This window comes from Macrobrachium rosenbergii, chromosome 4, assembly GCF_040412425.1.
Source record: "Macrobrachium rosenbergii isolate ZJJX-2024 chromosome 4, ASM4041242v1, whole genome shotgun sequence".
NCBI lineage: Eukaryota > Metazoa > Arthropoda > Malacostraca > Decapoda > Palaemonidae > Macrobrachium > Macrobrachium rosenbergii.
The window spans coordinates 51920928-51940170 of record NC_089744.1 but is presented as its reverse complement, the minus strand read 5'-3'; the positions used below and the strand labels follow the sequence as shown (position 1 = coordinate 51940170).

General features: G+C 40.3%; 1 protein-coding gene across 2 annotated transcripts in view; it reads left to right on the top strand.

Moving 5' to 3' along the window:
* The first annotated feature begins 355 nt into the window (after positions 1-355).
* FBXO11 (F-box protein 11) overlaps positions 356-19243 on the top strand; it is a 56361-nt gene continuing 37473 nt past the window's right edge. Inside the window, exon 1 of one of the 2 annotated variants that reach the window (XM_067097106.1) lies at positions 356-569. In XM_067097106.1, the coding sequence (XP_066953207.1) occupies positions 464-569 (106 nt within the window). In that variant the 5' untranslated portion in view covers positions 356-463. Of the gene's footprint in view, positions 570-607; positions 880-19243 lie in introns of those variants that run through there. The other variant, XM_067097112.1, reaches the window with a different exon arrangement.

The following is a 19243-nucleotide window of genomic DNA, read 5'->3' as shown; positions in this document are numbered from 1 at the left end:
TAAACCATTATTCCATGAAAATAGTCATAAATTAGCAGTCATATTATCATTAAATACGAAAAACATATCATTTCAATTAATTGTAAATATTCTCTAGTGATTACCAAGGCTCAGGAATTTTTAGCAATTTACCTATGTGCGCTGATAGGTATTTTCGTAAAATGTAAGATTTCGTAACAAATTTGATATTTATATTAATTATTTTAAAATTTGATGACATAAAGGATGTTTCAACGATATAAGGTCTTTATAACTACAAAATAACGATAATATTTACTTTTATGTTTATTTTTTCATAAAAAACGCACCTTTACCGACTGAAACGTACCGCGAGGACCAGATGTTGGAACGCAGCATAATATAGGCCCAACAAAATGGCTGGATCAGTGGCTCAGTGTGAGGAGTGAGGTGCCATGGTCTTTGTCTTTGTGCTTGCGAATTTGGACCTAATTTAGAGCTTAAAATGTCAAATCCCACATTCAGAACACGTATATCACAACTGAGAAAACGAAAACTAACCAAAAAGAAAATAGTGAGACGAGGGAATCCTATAAATCGACGAAATAATGGTGAGCAGCGCCTCTTGTGATGGCCAATTGTTTTCATTGCTATCGAATTTGTGTTGAGCAATCGTTCAGATGTTTTTCGTTATTTCATTTCATTTAGATATGCTGTAGGCGGCTCAACTCTTACCACATACATGGTTTCATCTACGGAATATTTGATTCGGAGTCTAAGGGATCTGTTACAGGTCAAGATAAATATAAACATTAAAAAAATGGAAGTGTGTTTACAGTGACTTGTACGACGATGCATCAGAAGAAATTCCTGGAATTCGTTGTAGTGTATTATGGAGTTTCACCCCTCTGCCTTTTACCTGTATGTTAAAGCACCTGACTAATTGATTTGGTGATTCGTTTTAGTCTAATGTTTTCAGGGATAACCCGCCGTACACGTTATATACAAAGTATCGTGCCTAATGCCAGGGTTGGCTGCAGTGGTCAATAGCCTGGCCTGGCTTGTGGTGGGGTGATGCATTGGGCAAGGGGGGCCTTTACGCAATGCCTAGAGGCTCAAATAACCCACTGCTAAGCTGTTAAGCATAAAGTGTTTTATCAAGCCAGCTATTTTATGCCCAGGCCTTGAATAAATGCCCAAGTAGAATAGCCTAGTCTATCTGTGAATAGGCCTAACCTAGGTACAGTACAGATGGCTTGATCTAATGTAAGTCTAAACCTATGCCACTGTAGATTAGGGACATCTCCAGCCATCTTGAGCACAGGGTTATTGGTAGCTTAGCATGCTGTTTACCCTTCGCCAGATTTCTTGTCAGATCTCCGCTGCTGAATGCTCTTTGGAAGACCTTCACTCTTACTTTCATATAGGCTACACATAGACTATTTTCAGCCACTGAATTGCGTTGCATAATCTGTACAGCTTAAATTGACAATACTCCTGTATCTCAATATTCAACAATAATGCTGCTCTAAGCCTGGTTGAGCCCTAGTACATTCAACATAGCCTATTCCTGATCAGTGTTTGTGGTTACACTAGGCTATTCCTGCATCCAAAACTTAGCAGCATCTCAAGGTTACCCTATGTTTAGTATCGGTATTATTTCACTTATGGACATTAATTGCTTTCAACATAAAATATAGGTTTTTCTGTTGTATTATGATGTGATTTGAATGATTTTGAGGTTTATTTCCATCGCAAATGAATACTTATCCTTCCCAAATGATATACTGTATACAAAATTAATAAAATTACGCATCATTTGCCGGGAAAACTGGATAAGATTACATTTTGCATTTGGTATATCATTTGGAAATAAACCTCAAAATCATTCAAATCACATCATAATATAACAGAAAAACCTATATTTTATGTTGAAAGCAATTAATGTCCATAAGTGAAATAATACCTTAGTATCTTTTCTTCTTGTTTTCTCTTTAATAAAGGTGATAGGCCTACATTTAGCAAAATATGTAGTATGTTCTTTTGTTACATGGTTACCATCCCAATTACCAAGAACTTCGTAATTTTTTAACATTCATTCTTTCTCAGTGTCAGGTCTAGATGACTCGCTGCCCTAATCAACACACCACCTTCTATACATACATGTAGTCAACTTTGCCCCAGGGCAGGCCTCAAATAGGCAGTGAGAAGTTATGGGATCTCTGGCTGGATGTTAGATTACCTAGAGGATGCTTCTCTATATAAATAAATGCAATTTTTTCATGAGTATTAAAGTAGTGACATTCTGTTGTATTCAAGACCTGTTGGGCAAAAGCGTAAACAAGGTACTGACATTGACTGTTGGCACTATCATTCTATGAACTGGTTCTAAGTGCTGTATGAACATTCAATGAGTAGTAAAAACTTGGTACTGTATTTATTCCATTCTGTGATATTGAGAGATTATATGAATAAACAGTAACACGTGGTATTGCATTCATTCATATATTGTAAACATCATACTGTTGAAAAAGTAGGTACTGTATTTTATTACTTTTAATATAATTTCTTGAGAGTTGTTTACTTTTTGGTAACTCCTTCATATGCTTAATACTAAAAGCATACTAAGGTTTGTTACAATTTACTGAGATATATACCATCATTTGTTTGTTTCAGTGTTCATACCCTTGGGGCTGGTGGTAAACATGGTGTTCCTGTGAGTGGGCTTGGTCTTAGGTAAAAATTTACCAAAAATAGTATCTTGAGATATTTTTATTTCATGCTTTTCTATAGTGTAGGGGTGAGTGTCTTGGACTTCTACTTGAAGATGAAGGGTTTGTTCCTCCCCCAGGGTTGCGAAAATCATTAGCTTACTATCATGGCCAATTACTGGCATAGTGTGGGTGGTTGGGAAAGCCTGGGTGACGTGCATCTTACCCTAAGGTAGATATTAGTACGGTTCTAAAATCAGCAACTATAACTTTAAATATAGAATTAAGATCAAATGTATTTCCAATTGTCATTACTCCGGTTAGGTCACACAGCTGCATAGTTAATTTGCCCTTCCCAGAGCCCAGTCTTGTACCATGCATACACTATTGCATCTTACTGAATACCATTCTGATAATGATTACTGTATATAAAATGAATATTAACCGTTGAAAATACATTTAGATGCAGATTGGATTTCTCTCTTCATTACCTAAAAACATTGATTTGCTACAGGCAGTCCCCAGTTAACAGCGATCTGGTTTTATGGGGCTTGTTTAGCGACGAAAATTGGCAATTTTCGCCGAAAATCGCCGATTTCCGCTTATTGGCACCAGTAGCCTAATTGGGTATTGGCGCCGATACATATCTAACAGAGGCGCCGATAACCCCCGAAATCGCTGATTTTCGGTTAGCGCCGATTTTCGGTTATCATCACACCCTCAGAAACAGAACCGGGGACTGCCTGTATAAAGTAAAGCAAAATAAATTAGGCCTAGTCTTTTTAAGAATTGCAATCACAAAAATTTTAGTGACTTTTGCATTATCATTTTGAGTTTTGTGTTCAGTAGTGAGGTCGACTTCTGACTATTTCAGCTTGTTAGATAGCCTATAAGGTAACTTAATGCTGCAGTAGAGATTACTATATTCATACTCGTGGTGTTGAAGGTGATAGCTGCTTCAACGGCAATTAGTTTGTTTAGAGTTTTTTCTATTTTTCTAATAATTGGTTTTTGTAGGTTACTGTATTCTGCCAGTAACATGCCGATATTTGGTATATTTGGAGAGGAAAGCAGGTTCCAGAATTGGATAGTTTATTTCCAGTGAATACTGTAACCTATATCAGTAACAGAATACTGAAACCGGGAGTTCATCCTCTGTAGAGTTGTCCTTCAGGAGAAAGTCTTCTGTTGAGTTGTATTTCAGGAGAAAGTCTTCTGTAGTGTTAATCGAGGGCACATTTCGCTCAGGCATGTTCACACCAAAAGATGGGAGTAGACTAACATTTGATGTAAGTCTTGCTCGTTATATATGAGAAGGTTAGCAGGGGGTCAAATTAAGCTGCCCGCTGATTGGCTGAGGAGAAAAATTCATGCTGGGATTGGCTGTCTAGATTTCCTCGCAAGTCAAAAATTTATCGCTGATGGTCTCTGCTGGAGCCTTGCTGAGGGGTGGGGCTGGTGTGTGACGTCATTCTCTGGTATTTCCCAATGAATATTCTGATTGCATGCCGGGTGGCTTGCAGGATCTCCAACATTATTGTGAGTTTCTCGTTCAGGATTGTCGCTTTTTGAGGTGTCTGCACTGGTCTGTCAGCTACAGGAGCAATAAGCCACTTGCTGGTAGGCAGGAGGAAATACCTCTTGGGTGGTATTTAATAAGGGCTAGCGAAAAATCTTGCCAGCCAGTCCCAGCATGAATTTTTCTCCACAGCCAATAAGCAGGCAGCCTAATTTTATCCCCCGTTGACCTTCTCATGTATAGGCCTAACAAGCAAGATTCACATTGAATGTCAGTGTATTCCCGTCTTTTGGCATGAACAGGGTCAGTGGAGCCTGAGTGAAACGTGGCCTTGATTAACACTAAAGAAGACTGTCCTTCATCTCCTGAAGACTTTCTACTGAAGGACAACTTTTTGGAGAATGAACTCTTGATTTCAGTATTCCATTACTGATATAGGCTACCTGTACTGTATTCATTGGAAAAAAACTATCCAATTTAATACATGTACAGTACAGTCACTTACCAAGTAATTACTTAGCTAACGATTATGCTCGCATGGCGGGCATAATCGTTAGCTAAATAATTACTTGGTAAGTATATATAAAACTTTATTTTATTATAAAAATGTCATTTCTGCAACCTGCTTTCCTTTCCAAATATATGACAAATATTGGGATGTTACTGGCAGAATGCAGTAACCTACAAAAATCAATTATTAGAAAAATAGAGAAAACTATACAGACTGAATGCTGCTGATGCAGCTATCACCTTCAGTGCCGCTTGTATAAAAGAGGGTCTACTACCTATATATTCATACTCCTTACCAATGCCTCATCCCCTTGAGGCAGAAGATATGATGGTCTGTTGACCATATGTAAATGGTGGTGAGCTGTCCTGTCATCCTCAGTGTGACCAAATGTGACAGGAAAAGCAAGTCAGTACATAACCTGTCACCGTTCTCTTGAATAGCTTTTCAGCTTTCAGTGAGTCAGTTTTCTTCAAAAGATATGAGTTTTTAAGGCACACCAATTCTTGCATTTTGATTTGTAATTTGTCATGCAGCTCAGTTTTATCCCTCATGATTGATGCCTTCGGAAAATACGTACCTTATGTGAATTTCTTATGATACTACTCAACACATTCATATCCTACATAATTTTTTGTCATTTAATATATTGGAGCTACCATGAGGACAAACCAGCATGGTATAGGATAGAATCATAGCTCAATTTCATGCTGTATACATAACCCATATATTTTTTCAACAGTTTAGCCTTTACTGTGTTTTGTGAGTACTGTCATTATTGTGTTTTCTCTGCTTCTCTACCCCTAAAGCATAGGCTATCAAAAAAATATTTTAGGACCCCATTGGGAAACAGATTTTTGGGTCGGTAAAACCAGAGATAAGTGAATTGCTGCAACATAAATGGCTAAAATGCATAAATCGCAAGATAAGCAGTCAAGGAAAATAAGTAAGATGTGGGCATGTGTGTAATCAGAGAGTCCAAGATAGTTCATTATAAAGCGTGAAGATTTGGCAAGTACAGTTACAGAAATGAATCCTACCCTGACCTTCCTTAACCAAACCTAGAGGGACCTTGTTTTACAAGGCAGGAGGTGAACCCCCTAAACCCACATGACCTTGGATCAAAGTGTGATGCATCCTAACCAATCTATGGTGCTTGTTCTACCTGACCATGAGGCTTTAAACCCCCTCCCCCCCATCCTTTCTTTTAATTCTTGGGTAAGGAGGCAGTTGCATGTTATAAGTTTATTTTTCATGATGATTTAATGTTGGTTTTGGTCTTATTTTAAGGGAAATAATTTTGTGCATGGGAAATAAAATCAACAAACACTTTCATTACGAGTTAATGCTAACAAAAAAAAAAGCCTGTATTGCCATAATAGGTTAAAACATTTGATGAAAATCTATCATTCTTGTGCCTTGGAAAATTGGATAAATTTTCCATCTAATAATACATACATTAGCTGCTATTAAACTTATAATTGCTCATAGAATAATAAGAAAAAGATAAAAAAGATGTTATTGAACTGTTTTAGTAGACATTATATTGAATTATTTTGTTTTTGCATAAATAGAATCTCAGGAATGAAATTTACTTGAAACCTTATGACTTCTTAAGAAACTCAAAGGGTTAAGTTTGGGTGAATGAGGGCTATTTAGATGACATAGTTTGATGACTTTCATGAGAAGTTAATGCAGCCAGTCTTCCCTCTTGTACTTTTTCTATTTTCCATAAGAGTTCTCTTAGGCTGCATACAATTAGGGAAAAATAATATGTATGATATTTTGCCTAGTTGAGAACTTTTATTTACAGAATCACTAGGCCACCAATTTACTTGAGGTCAAAAATGAAATTTGATGGCTTTTTAGGTCAGTATGTGACCACATGGATAAGTCCATGTTCAGAAGTCATATTTCCTCTCTTTAGTCATTAGATTTGTTAATGATGGCTTTCATTGTTAAGGTAGTCATTGTTGAATGAAGTATCTGGTGGTTGGTGAAGACTGGGAGCACTCTGAAAATACCCTTGAACATGATCATGGGAAGTTATGAAGTACGAATTGATTAAAAAACTCTAGGTTGGGCATAAAAATATAAATCATGCATGAGCTAGAAGTGCATTCAACATGGAAAATGTTGCTTTTATTTGGAGCTGACAAGTTTAAATTATTGTTGGGAGGAAACCATATTTTGTTCATGAGACTTACCTGCCAGATATATATATAGCTGAATATATATATCTGCCAGGTAAGTATGAACAAACTTTATTTTATCATTAAAATATCATTTTGTTCATGAGACTTACCTGGCAGATATATATATTCAGCTATATATATATCTGCCAGGTAAGTATGAACAAACTTTATTTTATCATTAAAATATCATTTTCATATACATTAGTACCTTGATTCATGAACACAATTCATTCCTAAACTTTGTTCGTGTTCCAATATGTTCGTGACCTAAAGTTAATTTCCCCATGAGGCTTAATGGGAATATGATTAATTTGTTCATGACTGCAACGAACCACTATAAATCATCTATTTTGTTTTATTTTACACTATTAAAGTGTGAAAAACTGTAATATATCTAATAATATAATACATATATAATAGTAAATTAAAACTCAAACAACATTTAAAAAGTGAACACTTACGTTGGCTGACGCAACCTCTGGCTTGACAGACGAGAGAAGAGGAGGGTGGTTGGGGAGGAGATCCCCTGTATCCAGGTTGGGGAGATCTCGTTCCGGAGATTTTTTTTTTTTTTTTTTTTTTAAATCACAAAGTTATCCAATGTCTGTTGCCTTTTCCTTCCTTGCATAACTCTTCTAAAATGATTCATTAAATTTTCATGGACCATGTTCACAATCCTGTTCGTAACAATTTTGTTTGGATGGTACAACTCAGGAAACTCTGCACATCACTCTACTTTACCATTGTGGATTTAATCAATTCACTGCCGGCATCTGTAGCTTCCACCCTGTCGTCCTCTTCATCAAGTTTACGCAAAAAGTACAGAGTTTGAAGGTATTGAACGTGCGCCTATTCAAAACAGACTGAGTGTGGGTGGAGATGCATGGGAGGTTCATAGATGTATGGTACCCTACAATAACAAGATGGTGGCCCCCATAGTGGCACCCATGTGAGATGAGTGATTGCCTGCATCTTTCAAATTTTGGCTATTGGACCATGTTCGTGTTTCAAAAATGAGTTCTTGTTCATGGGTTAATGTGTTTGCGAATCAAGGTCCTACTGTAAGTAACTTACCAGTAATTACATAGCTATAGTTTCTGACTTGCACGGCAGCCTTTCACATAAAAAATTGTGGTGGTACTTCAATAGTTTAGTGTAGGTGACAGGCCCTGCCCACTAACAGGAGTACAGGAAACGACTTAGCGGGAAACTTCATTCTGTTTCTGCCAGCTCTCGAGTAAACATAGGGGGGTGTGCAGCAGCTTTTGTTCATGGGTTTTTGGTTGAATAGCTGGATTCTAGTGAAGGATTATCACTTATTTTGAGTAGCCTTCAAGCTTCGATAGCTTTCAGTTTTTCTAGTGTTATTATTATGTCTGATTTAAGTTCATCTAGTTTTCACTGGTTGCAAAACCAGATTGATCATATCCTCATATAATTTGCAGCAAGTGTAGGGAACAGTAATGTAGTAAGGAGAGAAGTTGTGCTGAATGTAATGATTGTCCCGAGCAGCCAGCACCAGCTCTCAAGCACCTGGCGGCAAATGAGCATAAGTGGAAGGTACTTACGTCTCACCTAGACAAGTAAGTGACAGGAAGAAGAATGCAACCTCTAGTGCCGAGAAATATGCTTCTCTTAGCCTAAAATCTATACCTAAGCCAAGGTTAGAAGATACCTGCTGTTGCTTCTTCCCCCCTTCCTGCTTTTTCTCCTGCTGCTAGCCCTCTTACTTTTAATCCACCTACTCCCACGTCTGGCTCCCTTGCTTCCAACCCTTGCCATTGCTAGTCTCGAGTCTAGGTTTAACAAGAAACTTAACCTAGAAGTGAAAACAGTGGAGGAGGTGGCTACTCATCCTGCCAGTTCTCCTAGACGAAGGTCACGGTCCTGCTTCCCTGAACCTGGGAGAAGACATACCTGAAGTCCAGTGGAGGCGGGTGGGGTTGGCCCACGGGTAGCTGCCCCCTCAGTCGAACCTGTTGCGCATTCTTAGGTATTGGCAGACAGCCACTGGAAAGGCATCTTGACACGAGACAGTGTTATGCAAGTGGAGGAAGTGGCTTCTCGTCCGCCGGTTCTCCTAGACAAAGGTCTCTGTCCTGCTTCCCTGAACCTGGATGGAAGTCCAAGGGAAGCTGGTGAGGTTTGCCTACGGGTAGCTGCCCCCTCAGTCAAGCCGTTTGCACTCATATCCCAGGTTTTGACAGACAGCCGCTGGGTGTCTTGGTTGTGCACCAGTATCGTCCAACTCTCAGGACTCCAGCCCGGTCTGTAAACACAGAAAGCTATTTCTAGGCTCATCTTGTCCACTGAAGAGGCATGCAGACAATGCTGGCCACTCTTCTCTGCTGCCCAGTAAGTGGTTTAAGGAGCCGAGTCACAAACCTCATCCTTCTTGCAGCGCATGGGACAGTCCGGAGTTTTTCTCTCTTGAGTGTCCTGCTGTTGGGCACCAGTCTTTGGCTCCCAAACACTCCATCATCCCTTTCAGATGCCCGTCGTCTTTGTCCAAGCGCCTGACGCCAGCTCCCCAGCACCCGCTGCCATCTCCTCATGAGCGCCTGACACCAGTTGCCTAACGCCTGCTGCCTGCTTCCGAGCTCCCACCACCAACTCCCAAGCACCCGCCGCCAACTCCTCAGTATCAGTCTCCTGCTCGAAGCACCAAGCACCTGCTTCCGACTGCGGGTCTCCTAGCCTATGCAGCTCACCCTCAATATTTGCTGGCGAGCTTTCCTACTTTTTTTGGCTCCAGCGAGCCCCAGTCTTGCCTGTCTTGACCTTCCTGATGAGGAGCCATCCAAATGACAGATCCAGGCTCCCCACAATGGTGCTTTGTCATCTTCTAGGAAGGCACCATAGGAAATTGAAGATTGGCTTTCTGCTAAGAGGGAACAAGGTAAGGCTTCCTTCGCCATTCCTCCCTCATGCTTAGTCCATAGGAGGTATCTCCTACGCCACCAGGGAAGCTTTTTTCGACATTTGGTGTTTTCATCAGTGAAAACTATGTTTTCGCCAGCAGAACTTGACCACCTTGTCAAGACCTCTGTGAGGTGTTTGAAGTTTTCAGTTTTTTGGACTGGACGTTGGGAGCGCTATCCAAGAAGATTGCGATGATTTAACTGAAGACTTTATCCCAGAATGACTAGGAGTCCTTTCTTGTGCAGACAGGACCATCAAGGATGGCTCACTTGAGCTTGCTGCTCTATTCTCTGGGGGTTTAGAAGAAAAGAGAATTATGGTGCTCCCTTCCCACTAAAGGAGTCACTCTGACCCAAGAGTCGGGCCTCCTAAAGAAGTCAACTTAGGATTTTCTGGCTCATTCTTCCAAATGCCCCTAGGATTCATGTGAGTTTGTTCCTAATACGGTCTTTATTATCCAGCAACATCCCTGTTGTGGGAGTAAGCCCTAGTCACAGTCTAGGACCCGCCTCAATGTCCGCTTCTTGGCCAGAACTATCAAGAGGAGCTTAAATCCTTGCCCAAGATATGAGGAAGAAGTCCTCCGTGCACAGGTGGGAGCCAGACTTCTCGAGTTGGGAGAAGTGGAGTGTCATAGGCACAGAACAGTGGAATGTCAAGGCTCTTAGGGAGGGCTACTCCATTCCATTCATGGAGAGGCCCCCCCCCCTTTTAATCACTTTTCCCATCATTTTGATGGCCCACTCAAGAGGCTCGGAGAAACATTCTGCCATTTTGGAGGAGGTCTCCTCTCTCCTTGGAAAGAGAGCCATAGAAGTCGAGGACAGCAACTCAGAGGGCTTCTACAACCATCTGTTTGTGGTCCCCAAATCATCCAGGATTGGATACCAGTCCTCAGCGTAAGTGAACTCAGTCTCTTCGCCTGGAAGACGAAGTTCAAGATGGTGATGAACCGGTCAGTCTTTTCATCGATTCACCAGGGCAATTGGATTATAACTTTGGATGTGCAGGACGCATACTTCCACGTCCCCATCCATCTGGACTCCAGGAGGTATCTAAGGTTCGTCCCCCAGGACACTCTCAGATGTCCCACGTCAGCGTCTAAACACCTGTCTCCTTTTGGAGTGCCCGGTACCAGCTAAATCTTCCAGTTTTGAGGCTCTGCTTCGGCTTCTCTACAGCACCTCAAGTGTCCACTTGAGTCCCCACTCCTCTAGCAAATTACTTCATTTCTAAGGTGTAAATGTCAGTCTATATCTGGATGACTGGCCTCTTCGATCTCCTTTATGGGAAAAGTGCACAAAGGACTTAAACATCTCCTCACTCAGGAACTGGGATATATCATCAACCTTCAGAAATCCCAGTTGGCCCCTTTGCAAGAGATTCTTTTTTCAGGATGAGTCTCAACTCTCAAACTTTTTGGGCTTTTCTGTCTGCCAAGAGAATCACCAGCTACCTTCAGACAGTCCACAAGTTTCTACCCCTTTCGTCTTGCTTGGCCCTTCAGTGGATGAGCCTACTGGGGACTCTTGTCCATCAAGACGTTTGTCAAATTAGGCAAACTTCATGTAAGAGTTTTGCAATTCTACCCCAAGGACAACTGAGACAGGGAAACAAGCTGGACAAATGGGCAACAGACACCATGCTGCAAGATTGGTCCAACTTGGACCTCTGCACCTTTCCACCTTTCAACATGGTCAGGGCTCATCACAATGTTACAATTACTCTCACAGCCCCATTCTGGCCCATGAAAGAATGGTTGTAGGACCCGCTACGGCGGGGTGGACTTTCTGAGACTCCATCCCCAAAAACCGTGTCTACTCTGACAATCTCACTTCAAGAGATACCAAAAGGGCTGTCTGCTCTTCCCCTAACAGGCTTCAAACCTTCCAGAAGCTTGTCAGAACAAAAGAGTTTTCAAGACGTGCTGCAGAGGCTATTGCAAGATGCAGTCTTCGATTTCCTAGCCGCATCTACCAGGCTAATTGGGCGCTTTTCGGAAGCTGATGTCTCAGTCTCAACGTTTCTTCTTCTGAGACATCTGTGACCCAAATTGTGGATTTCCTCCTCAATCCGAGGAGATCTAGGAATCTCTCGCTCTCCACCATTAAGAGGTATCGAGCTGTGCTTAGCTCAGTGTTTAAACACAGGGGTCCTGGATCTTCCGTCAAATGTCATCAAGTCCTTTGATACATCCAAGCAAAGAAAGGAAGATCTGGTCTCCTGGAACCTGGACGTAGTGTTGAAGTGGCTGACAGATCCCTCTTTTGAACCCCTACATTTCTCTTCTCAGAGAAACCTTACTCAGAAGACACTCTTCCTCGTGGCCTTGGCTACCGATAACATATTAGCGAGATCCAAGCCATTGATTAAAGGGTAGGTTTTCACAAGGAGACACAGTTTGCTACTTTACCCTTGGATTTTTAGCCAAGAATGAGAACCCATCCGAGCCCTGGCCCCGTTCTTCCTCCATTAAGAACTTAACAGACACCTTTGCTCTGTGGAAGTTCTTTGTCCCATTAGGGCTTTAAGGTATTACCTGAGCAGGACCGAGAAGATCAGAGGACCATCCAGTAACCTCTGGTGCTCTGTCAAGAACCCGTCTCACCCTCTGACTAAGAACGCATTTTCCTTGTTCATGAAAGGCGCACTCTCAGATTCAGGAAGACATTTTGCATACTTTTAAAGTGAAAGCTCATGAGGTCAGGGCAGTCTCTACCTCATTAACTCTCAGGCACAATATGTCCCTCACTTCCATTCTGCAGTCCGCCTTTTGGAAGTGCGAACCGATCTTCGTGTCTCACTATTTGAAAGAAGTTGAAACAGTGTTTGAAAATTGCAGTAAATTGGGGCCATTTTCAGTGGGTGACATAGTATTTGAGGGATGAAGCATAGGAATCTCTCTTTTTCTCCTACTATCTCTTCGCTTTGAATAAGATGTCGAGTTTTTGGGGGCCAGGGGGTACAATGTAGCCTAGCTGGAGTACCCACCAGTCTAAGTGGATGGGTTGTGGTGTTTTCAGTGTAGGTGACAGTGTTGTCTGGTTATATTTTTTATATTGGTACTGTGACCAGGGCAAGGGCAATTGTTTATGCTTTGTCAGTGTTCAGGCCTGTCCTCCACTGCAAGGCTCCCACTTAGGTAGGGGCGACCCACAGCTCAACCCCTACGCCACTACAGGTTAAGATGAACACTAACCAGAGGCAGTATTCACTTGCATTAGCTCTCTTACCACGTAAGGAAACAACAAGCATTGTGTCTATGTCAAGAAATGGAATTATAGTAAGTAACAACTGGAAGGAAAAAGAGAGAAAATGATAGGCTTAAAGATTCCAATAATAATAGGGGACAAAGTAGTAAATATAATATCAGCGTATGCACTTCAGATTGGGTGCCAAGAGCAAGAGAAAGAATTATTTAGACAAGAGTTTGAGGCTGTCATTAGAACAGTGAGGAAGGAGGAGAAACTAATAATAGGAGCTGATATAAATGGCAGGGTGGGAAAGAGAAGAGATGGGTAGGAGGAGGTACACAGAGGCCATGGGTTTGGAATTAGAAATGAAGATGGGGATTATATATTGGAGATGGCTCAGAGTTTTGAATTGGTGTGTATGAACACGTGGTTTCAGAAATTGGATAAGTGCTTGATAATGTATGAAAGTGGAGGAGTGCAAAGCCAAATAGATTACAGCCTGGTTAGAGGAGCCGACAAAAGCAATGTGACGAACTGCAAAGTGATCTTGGGAGAAGCATGTGGTAAACAACATAGGTTGGTGGTGATAGATTTGAAAATGAGAGAGAGGAAACCCAAAAAGAAGAGAAGATCTGGAATTGAGATTTGGGAACTTAAGGAGAAAAGGGGGAGCAATTTAGGAGGATTGTGAGAGAGGGATGGCAGGAGATGGGGAACATAGTAGTTGGACAGGGTAACAGAGTTGAAAATATGTGGGCAGACATGAGAGAAATATGTGCGGGGGAAGCAGAGGAACTGGTGGGAAGAACCAGCGGATATGGAGTGTCGAGAGGAGAAAAGTGGTGGTGGAATGGAGAGGTGCAAGAATCAGTTAAAAGAAAATCAAAAGCATTTAAGGACTGGAAAGTAAGGCATGCGCAGAATGCAGAGGAATGGTACAGAGAAGGGGAAAGAGATAAAAGTAGGAGGGTAGGTATGGCTATTGGAAGGGTGACAGAGCAGTTGAATGAAAGACTAGGAAGAAGAGGAGAAAAGGATATCTATAAGATTTCAAACTTGAGGAAAAAGGCATAGACAGGATTTGGGTAAATTGGGTGTCATCAAGGATAGAGATGGAAATATATTGTATAGGGATGAAGACATTAAGAAGAGATGAAGAGGGTATTTTGAACAACTTTTAAACACTGAAAATGAGAGAGAGTAGATGGGGGAAGCACAGAGGGTGGAGGGTCCAGTGATGGAGATATTGGATAGAGAAGTGAAGAGAGCATTAAGTAAAATGAAGAATTGTAAAACACCAGGTCCATCGGAGTTCCAAATTGAAATGATCTAATTACTAGGTACAGAGGGGGAGAAATGGATGCTGGATTTATTAAAAGCTATATGGGAGGAGGAGGAAATGCCAAGGGACTGGGAGAATAGTCTGATGGTATATATATACAAGCAGAAGGGAGATGTCATGGATTGTGGTAACTACAGAGGAATTGAACTAACAGAGCATGGATTGAAAGTTTTAGAGAGGATAGTGGATGAGAGATTAAGAGAAATTGTAAAGATCGGGAAACGGCAGTGTGGATTCATGAGAGGAAGAGGGATGGTGGATGCCATCTTCATAGTAAGAGGCTAGAGGGAAACCAGGAGCTTTAATGTGCATTTATAGATCTGGAGAAAGCATACAATAGAATCCCAAGAGAAGTGATGTTTTGGTGTTTGAGGAAGAGGAAAACCCCAGAAAAGTTGGTTAGGCTGGTCAAGATGGTATATTAGAGAACGAGCACAAAAGTAATAACACAAGTTGGGGAAACAGAAAACTTTAAAGTTAGTGTTGGATTACATTGGGGGTCAGCATTTTTGTTTGTGCTGGTTATGGATGTGTTGAGTGAAGAGATCAGAAATGAAGTGCTGTGGAGTTATTGTATGCTGGTGATCTGGTGATTACTGCTGAAGATGAGGAGGACCTAAAGAAAATGGTTGGAGAGTGGCAGGAGTCTTTAGAGAGGGGTGGCTTAAGGGTGAATGTGAATAACACAGAGATTTTAGTGAGTAGTAGGAAAGATAGAGACAGAATAGTAATACAAGAAAAAAGAGGCTTGATTATAAAACAGGTGGAAAAGTTTAAATATTTAGGATCTACTTTAAGCCAAGAGGGAGGATGTGAGGCTGAAGTGGACAGTAGGATAAAAGTAGTGTGGGGGAAGTGGAGAGGTGGCTGGAGTTGTATGCGATAAGAAAATGCCAATCAAGCTAAAAGTCAAGATCTATAGCACAGTGAAAAGACCAGTGTTAATGTTTGGAGCAGAAACATGGGTTCTAAGAAGAAAAGAGGAAGTAAAACTTGAGAGAACAGAGATGAGAATGCTGAGGTGGATTATGGGAATATCACTGCTTGAGAGATTGGAAAATTATGAAATAAGAAGAGCAGGCTTAGTAAAGATAACAGATGTGATAAGAGAGTCATGATTGAGATGGTATGGGCATGTGTTAAGGATGGATGACAAGGAGGGAGTGAAGAGGGCTGGGGGGGGAACCTGTTAGAGGAAGAAGATCGAGAGGGAGACAGATTTAGATTACGAGATAAGGTGAAGGAAGGTATGGAGAGAAGAGGTTTGGTGGAGGATGATGCCTTTGATAGAAGGCAATGGAGAAGGCGCATCAGGCAACCAACCCCTTAGCATAGGGATAACAGTGAGAGAGAAGAAGAGTGTGTCAATGCCAGCAACTTTTTCTGTTTCAAAGTCATTACCATGCCTTAATGTTTTGGAGTGGAACATGTCCATGTATCCCACCTCCATTCAGTGTGGGATTTGGCTATGTAATTACTTGTTAAGTTACTTACATGAAAATGATATTTTCATAATTAAGTTTCATGTATATTTACCAAGTAATAACAGAATTGGAGCCCACCCTCCTCCCCTCTCATGCCATAAGGGCACAAACAGAATGAGGGTTTCTGCTAAGTCGTTTCCAGTACTCCTGTTATTGGGTGGGACCTTTCACCTGCACTAAACTATTGAAGTGCTATGCAGTATTTTAAAACAAAGGCTGCCATGTGAGTTAGAAACTATAGCTATGTAATTACTTGGTAAGTATACAGTATATGAAACTTAATTTTATTATGAAAATATCATTTTCCATATGATTGGAAAATGCAGCAGTAGAGGTCATATTGTAAAGATATGTAGGCTATGTTAATTGTTTTAAACTAGAGAACAAGAGCACTTCTTTGTTGTGCTTTTGGTACATCAAAATAAGGAAATTTATTAGAATGTGAAGTTTGTAGCCAGCGGTACACACATACTGGAATGAAGCAATAGAAATAGTATTGAATAAACCCAAGGACACACCAACCTGATCTAACAATACAGCAATGGGAAATAACTGAGAAATGAGGTACAATATTTTGGGGTACATAACCCATCTAACCTAGTGTGCCATAAATCATGGACAGTGAATCTGGTATGCATCCTGCCCAGCCTAGGACAGTGCATCCTGTCTGGATGGGTGAGGCTTACTTTCACCTCCTCGGACCCTCCAGCTATCGTGGCCCAATTAGCATGAAATTAGAAAAATGTTCAGTTGTAAATATAAATAGTACCTTGCTTATGTTATCATTGTCAGTTTAATCGTATCCTACTTCGCCTCAAGGTGATTCAGGTTAAGTCATTTTCAAATTTACAGCAGTTTTCATTAAATAATGATAGAAAAATAAATGTTGCATTCTATTGGTTTATTCAAGTCAGCATCATTATTGGTTGTTAAGGCTACTTCTGGCCGTTGGTTGCTGAATTGTTTTGATTATTCTTTATATTAGTATGAGGGAAAGTGTATCCTTTTACTAAAAACATTACGTAAAGGTTGATTTATTGAAAGTTTTCTTTAATTATATATGATGATGCTGTTAATGATGTTATATGAGGTGTGTATATGGGGTCTAGGTTTTTTTTAAGTGGTTAATTTATGTTTTTTATCGCAAGTTTTTAACCAATTACTGATGTTATACAAGGCATAGCTGTACAGTGTATACCAAAAGGTCAAAAGGAAATGGATATCCTCTGCTCCTTCCTCCCCACCTAACCTGACTAAAGCTGAATTCACTGATAGTCATAGGGTTTGTATGTAATGAGCTGAACAGACATTTCCTGCAGAAACAAGTATCAAATTTGGCAAAGTCACTCTATGAATTATCCAACTTCTAAAATTACCTGCCATCACATCCTAGATAAATGACCAGTTTCCAAATTTGTACCTCCAAAATATGGAATGTTTACCCTGATGCATGGTAAAAGTCTTTAGAAAATTACCAAGTGATACCATCTAAAGCGCTAAGTATATAGAAAACTTTATTTTATTATAAAAATGTCGTATTTACCTGTTTACACACCCAAACAGTTGTAGGATTGTTCAGGGTGAAAATAATTTGTGGTTCAACACTGCATTGCAGAAATCATTTTGATGTAGGGTGGAAATGCAGATGAACACTTTTAAGGGATGCATTCCTGGTGTCTGACCTTAATTTCAACACTTGACTTCTGGGAAATCATAAAAGGCCTGTTGAGTCGTAGTAGAAGTACTGTATGATTAGTCTTTCATTGTTTGGAATTACTTGCCTAGCTGGCAAATTTTTTACAGTGTATAGTGAATGTTTACACTATACCAAAACATTTATATTTTGCGAAAGCAATGGGTTTACTAAATAGATTCAACAGTTTATATAAGTGACCTAGGCAACACCTTTGCATTTAAAAAGGAGGACAGTAAATAGTATGAATGTTTTGCATTGAAAACATGTTGAAGAAGTGAAAGAGCAGTCATTTTTTTTTTATAGAAAGGTACGTGTATGATAAGAAACTGGTATAAGAGCAGCAGTGCTTAGGTTAGCTTGCTGTACATCGATGTATGTACAGTACTAAATTTGTTGCCAAAGGAATTCTTGGGTGAAATTTGCAAGTTGATTAGATATGCCTAGCAGTTGATATGTAAAGTAAACATTACTGATAATCAGGCTGATAAGTTCAAATAAGGTAAAATGTTCTCTGAAATTGTAGGTCTTGTTATTTTTTTCTGTATCCTTGGCAGAGTAGAGTTTTGCTTCATATTTTGTTTACCTTATTTGCTTTCTTGTGTATGCTTTGAGTTATGGCTTGGTTTGCGAAGTGGTTTTAATGGCTTTTTCTTGAGCTAGGATGTACAGTATATATTGCTGTTGTTGGACATGGTTGTTTGATGTAACTGTTAAATATCAGACATAAGGAGCGAATAAGGGAGGAGAAAACATATGATAAAGAATGTTACAGCGACAGAGGGAAACAGAAACATGTATTTGATAGATATCTTTTGAAGCCTATTTTATAATTTAATGTCCTGAATCAGCATGTGGAGAAAGTGGACAGCCTAATTGTAATTAAGAAAAAAATATGCAAACAAAAGCTAGTGTGTCCCTTTGCTTAATTGCTAATCTCCTATGCAGGTTTTGTCATGAGAGCTGATGCAGAATGCAAGGGACGGTAGTTGTAAGACTAAGGAGAAGCTAGTAATACGAATGAAGAATGCAAGATGAGAACAATGAAAGAGAGAAGACCAGAAATGCCATGCCAATGTGATTAAAGAAAAGAAATATACAGATATACAGTAGACCCCATATTTTGCGGGGATGCATACTGCACCCCACCCCCGGTGAATAGCTAAAACCCGCGAATACTTTAAACCCCTCTAAAAACACTTATAACTGCCTATTTTGATAGTTTAAACACAAGAAAAACCCTCAAAAAATGCTTATACCTGAGTATTTTAATAGTTTTATCACAAAAAGTGCATTTAGTCATGAAAATATGAAAATACAGTAATTAGTGAAGAATGGAAGCTGTACTGAAAGACAGAATCATACACCATACCTTGATAACATCTTCCTGGGAGTGTTCCTCATCTGTTACAAGGACACTGACACCATCAAGAACCTGTTTTGACCTGGTTAGGAGTAGCACCATCAGGAACCTACTTTGGCCTGGTTAGGAGAGTAGAGGGAGATCATTTTCTCCTTCAAGACAGATACATATTTCTGTAGGGTCCATGGCTGTAGGAGTGAGTCGAGCATGTGACCATGGGTTACCAGGCAACCAGTCTGCGAGGAGGAACAATGTAGAGGGTCTTGAAAGTCAGGAATGCCAACTGTCAATCAGAATCACCTGAATCACTTTTGTATGTATGCCAATGATCAGACCTAGCAGAGGAGCATGAAT